This window comes from Crocodylus porosus, unplaced genomic scaffold (genome assembly GCF_001723895.1).
Source record: "Crocodylus porosus isolate Cpor-Errol unplaced genomic scaffold, CroPor_comp1, whole genome shotgun sequence".
Taxonomy (NCBI): domain Eukaryota; kingdom Metazoa; phylum Chordata; order Crocodylia; family Crocodylidae; genus Crocodylus; species Crocodylus porosus.
The window spans coordinates 12,956,347-12,961,268 of record NW_017728943.1 but is presented as its reverse complement, the minus strand read 5'-3'; the positions used below and the strand labels follow the sequence as shown (position 1 = coordinate 12,961,268).

The 4,922-nt window shown below is 45.2% G+C and overlaps 1 protein-coding gene across 2 annotated transcripts; it reads right to left on the bottom strand.

Moving 5' to 3' along the window:
* On the bottom strand, window positions 1-4,568 carry LOC109319216 (cytochrome c oxidase copper chaperone). 2 transcript variants are annotated; one of them, XM_019548725.1, is made up of 4 exons: window positions 4,497-4,568; window positions 4,273-4,409; window positions 806-919; window positions 1-126 (listed from the first exon to the last, which is right to left on the bottom strand). In XM_019548725.1, the coding sequence occupies exons 2-3, from the start codon at window positions 4,383-4,385 to the stop codon at window positions 835-837; spliced, it is 198 nt and encodes a 65-aa protein (XP_019404270.1). In that variant the 5' UTR covers window positions 4,386-4,409; window positions 4,497-4,568; the 3' UTR covers window positions 1-126; window positions 806-834. The 2 variants fall into 2 exon arrangements, with proteins under 2 accessions (XP_019404270.1, XP_019404269.1); XM_019548724.1 differs by lacking the exon at window positions 4,497-4,568 and having other exon boundaries at window positions 4,273-4,482.
* Between the last annotated feature and the right edge of the window lie 354 nt (window positions 4,569-4,922).

Sequence of the window (4,922 nt, the reverse complement as noted above, 5' to 3'; positions counted from 1 at the left end):
TATATATATATCTCTCTCTCTATATAAATAGCTCTCATTATTAAGGTTCTCCCTTGAAGTAGCCTGCAGAAAACTTGATATCCTTCAATTCCCTGGAAAAAAATCAGTCACCCCACAGCAAGTCACCTAGAAGAGTAAAATAAATAGATAAATAAAAAGCTTCGAGAGAGAAAAATTCTACAAGACAAGACATTATCAGTACTCAAATAACTTTCAAATTAAAGGTTGCTCTAGTGACTGACTTCAGGGTTTCACTTTGGCAGCATTTCCAAGAACACAAAGTATTGCCTTTTGTCACAAGCATGATGCACAATAAAAGATTACATAGCAAGGAAAGCCATATTTAAAGCAGGACTGTCATTTTTAATAATCTTAAACCTTCTCAGCCCTGGTTCCTACCTGCCTTCACATTCAGCTCTGTTCCAGGACAACTTTTTATTAAGGATCGAACCATGTTCTGGCCTTCTAGGATTGCTCACAAAGGATGCAAACTCCTGATGGCCTTTCACTACCAAAGACTATCTGAGGCCAACATCAGTTACTCTTGTGCAGAGATAGATACCTGCTTTCCCTTCCTCTTAAGGCAGCCAAATTTCACAGCCAACAAAATCTGTGATGGTTAAGGCAGTGCTGATCCTGTCTTGAGCAGATAGGGTTGAACTAAAAGTCTTTTCAAAATCCCTTCTAGCCTCATTTTTCAGTTATTCTGTTCTGCTAGTTCAGGCCGACTAGTGACACTGAGTTCTTAGGGTCAATGAAGAGACAGTGACCAAGTGGGGAGCAGAGTTTTGAAATCTATACTCACCACACGCACAGCTCCATTATTCATCTTGCTTATACTTTAAATCCCAGTGCTCTCATGCATTCCTTATGGGCCTCAATAAGAGGCCCACAATTCTCCTCCCCTTTTTCAATGATACTACAAAGCAAAGAGATTTCTCTGGTTAGCCAGCAACACAGTCATCATGTTAACACTCCTATACACAAGACCAAAAATCTGTAACTTTCATTGTAAACGGGACACAAGCATATCACAAAATTTAGTGTGAGACTAAGTGTAAAACCAGCCAAGTTGGCAAAGGTAAACATCCCCATTTGTTTGTTTTTTCAAGTTTCCCCCCTCCCCAAGTTTAGTTTGCTGCCACTAACTCAGCTTCCTTGATAAATAACTGAAAACAAAACAGCACCTAGAAAAAATGCTGTCTGCCTCCTTTTGTTTCCAATGAAATGAAGGCCACAGGAAGGCCTCAGTTAAGATGGATACCACTTTCCAACAGCTTCTGCAAATGTAAAGCACTAACTTTCTTTGCCAGGGGTAATCTCCCTTGAGAAGATGGCAGATAGTTGGGCTCTATTGTTAGTCTGTTTAGTAGAGCCCAAGACAATGCACTGTTTTGCTAAATAGGAGTTTATAAACTATTTGTTCAGAAGTGAGTCCAAAAGAAGGTAAACCCACCCAGGCTGAAAAAGTTTTTGAAATCTTGTGATTTGAGAATCCCACTGCATAGATTCTGTAGGCTAACTATACTCCATCTGCTAGGGACTTCCTCATCCCTCCACCCAACAAGCCATCTGGGCACCACCCTCTCTACTTTGGGGACATTTTGCAGTTCCCCACAATGTTTCCTTCACAGTAGGTCCTCTGTTGCCTGTGGCCCTCTCCCATAGCCAGGAACCTGTATGCCCCATGATCCTCATCTGCACTTGCTCCCTACCAGTTCATTTTTCCACTCCATCTTCAGTCTGGATTTCTACTTTCCACATCACAAACATTCACATGTTCTCTTGTGAATTCTACTTTGTCCCCACTACCAAATCCACTCTTCACCTGGCACATACTTTTTCAGACTATCACTCTTTTCCAGCAATGGGTCCTCGCTTCCTCACACTGCTCCTCTCTGGGTCTCTCACACATCACTGTGGCTATCCTCCCCCAAACCCCATGCCAAACCTGGTTGTTCTAGCTTCCCCTTCTACACTAATTCCTCTTCTAACCCCCCCTACACATACTTCCTATAAAGGTCATCTTACTTCTACTACAGTCTAAGCTACAGAAAACACCTGCATATAGCAATGAAGCTGCTGCCTCCAATAGATATAGCCTTCAGGTACTTGAAGGCTGCTATCAAATCCCCCCTCAGTCCTAGGATACAGGATAGTCTTAAGCAATAGGTTTTATATCTGTTCAATTACGCATCCTTTATTATCCCCTCTTGAAGGTTAGGCATTTATATTAAACTAGCTAATATATCTTTATTTCAAATCCTACTAAAAGCTTGTCCTTAAGGATATCAAGCAAGCAGTACTGAGTGCCACAAGCAACCATCTGTTGCATAAAACAGCTTAATTTTAAAATGCCTAATCTTTCCAGAGAAGGCATCTGCTCTTTCCTCACAAGGAAGCATTTCCTTTTCAGGAACTTCTGCACAAAATTTTGTACCACCTTAAAAACAAAAGAAAGGAAGGTCTGTACCTCAGATTGTATACCTTTCAATCACAGGAGCTCATGTATTAACAGTCAGGGTGTTGCTTGCTGCTCTACACTACTACTACAAGGTTTCAGAGGTGTTGAACAAAATCTTTGCACAGAGTACTGTTTTTAAAAAATAAAGCCAATTTATTTATTTTTAGAATGTTTACCGCAGATATTATCTCCATCTATGAAAGCACCTACCAAGTTTTTGTGAATTAAAAACCACATTTCACTAAAACACACAAAAAAGTTTCTATTTTTTTGCTCTGTACAAAACCCAAGGCAACAAAAGACCTTGACAAACGTGAGAAAGAAAGAAAGAAAGAAAGAAAGAAAGAAAGAAAGAAAGAAAGAAAGCATAAAAAATGGGTTCATATGAATAAGATAATACAAACAAGCAAAAAACCAAAACAGTTAAGTGCATAAAGGTAATTGCAGAAAAACTGCAATTTTCCTTTTGTCCGTATATAATTCCACCCAACCAAAAGACTTCCTCTTCTTGAGCATTTTCAGTTTCACATGACTCCTAGTATCTTACTGCAGAAGGAGTGTTGCAACCCCAATATCGCTGAGTGTTTCTGCACAGGCAGAAACTTAAATGCAGCAATATTTGGAAAGGGAACAAAGTATGCTAAGGGGTAATTACTGAATAATTACAAGATGGGATTTCAGGAAAAGGCCATGAGATCTCTCAGACCCTGCATTATTACTCTCTCAAGGAAACAATGCCAAGCACACAAAAAAAAGAAAAAGAAAGAGACAGGACAATATACTACAGGGGCCAACAATCTTGTGCCAGGTGAGAAGACAGATTAGATGAAAACAAAGTTTTTCCTCTCATTACTTATACTGGTGGTTCTCAACCTTTCCAGACTCTAGGTACCCTTGGTAGTTAGGCTCACAACACTACTCAGAAAGTGCCAGGTGTTAGCATTTGCTTGGTGTCTTTTCTGACTACAGAACTATACTAGAGCAATTCTTCTGCTGCAAAGAAGTCAGACAGAGAACTACCGGGCAGTGTTGTTCAGCACTATGGATTTCTAGCTCAATCATACCCGCATGCCCTAGTGGACCTAACACTGTGTGGCACCCTTAAAAGGCTCCCAAGATGCCCCACAGGGCAGTCGATTCCTGAGTATCCCTGACCAGAGCTGCCCCTACGGGTGTGCAGGGCCCGGGGCATATCAGCCTGTGCAGGGGAGGGGGGGTGTGGTGTCAGCAAGTGGCCAGAGCACAGTGGTGGTCTCCTCAGCATGTACCAATAGCACTGTCCACAGGGCCCCCCCCCCCATAAGGCACAGGGCCCAGGGTGGTTGCCCCGACTCACCCCCCCACAAGGGACAGCCCTGTCCCCAGTTTACAGCCATGACACGCAGTTATGAAAACACACAAAAAAGTGGCACAGCAGTTTGGGCCCTTCGGCTTTGCAGTAAAGGGAACAAAGAAGCACCTGTCCCTTGCAAGACACCCATCTCAGCTGACTCCAAAAAACACAAAAAATAAGGTCAAAAAGTAGTAAAATTAAAAAAAAAAAAAATCAAGAGGCCAAGATCAAGTGGAGAAGGGAACGGACAAGCATCCATCCCTTGCAAGACGCTCATCTCAGCTGGCTCCAAAAAACAAGATTAAAATATAAGATAAGAAATAAAAGAACCAAAAAATAAGATAAATAAAGCAAAAAACAGTATGTAAAAATAAATAAATAAAGCGGTTAAAAGAGAGAGAGAACCCAATAACAGGCGAAGCCCAGGTGCGGAGGGGAGTGGGGAACATCCCGCTCCATGCTGCCCCCCACGCACCAGGTGTCCCGCGCCGCCTTGGTCTCCGGGCAGGCGCAGCAGGGCTTCAACGGCTTCTTCTCGGCGGGCTCCGGGCCCTGTCCGTCGCACGTGGCCGCTACCAGGCTCGACATAACCACCGTCCCTGCGTGCACCACCTAGGAGTAGGGAAAGAGAGCGGAGGTTAGCGCTGCCGGCAAGGCACCGCCCCGCCTCGTCGCCCTCGGACCCCTGCCCTCGCGCACCTTCAACGCCTTCCGCTTCCAGGGGGCCCAGCACCACCACTACGCACGCGCCAGCCAAGCGGACCTTCCCCTTCCGGGATGCCCCTTTCTGAACCTGCGTGATCCGTCCAGGGCGTGCCGGGAAATGTAGTCCTCCACCGCCCCACCCAGATTCGTCCGCACCGCAGGCTTCGGCGTTACAGTGCCGATGCAGTTAGCCCCGTCCCTCATGACGTAGCTTTGCCCCTCAGCCCACGCGCCCCGCCTGGCTCCACTGTCTGGCTCCTGCCAGGCCTGTGGCCTCTCCTGGCGCTTGTTGCATGATGATGACCCACCCTTACCAGCCAGCTCCCGGAGCATCGCCACCTGCCTCGCAGCCCCCTTCCTACACCTGGCTGACGCCCCTGCGCCGCCCAAGGCACATGCCCATCCTGCAGTCACCGTACT

Excerpts from the sequence above, each read along its gene's own strand:
- LOC109319216 (XM_019548725.1), bottom strand. The coding sequence starts at position 4,385 with ATGTCGAGCCTGGTAGCGGCCACGTGCGACGGACAGGGCCCGGAGCCC. Across the intron at positions 920-4,272 it reads AAGGCGGCGCGGGACACCTG|TATCATTGAAAAAGGGGAGG; the intron begins GTGCGTGGGGGG and ends TTTGCTTTGTAG.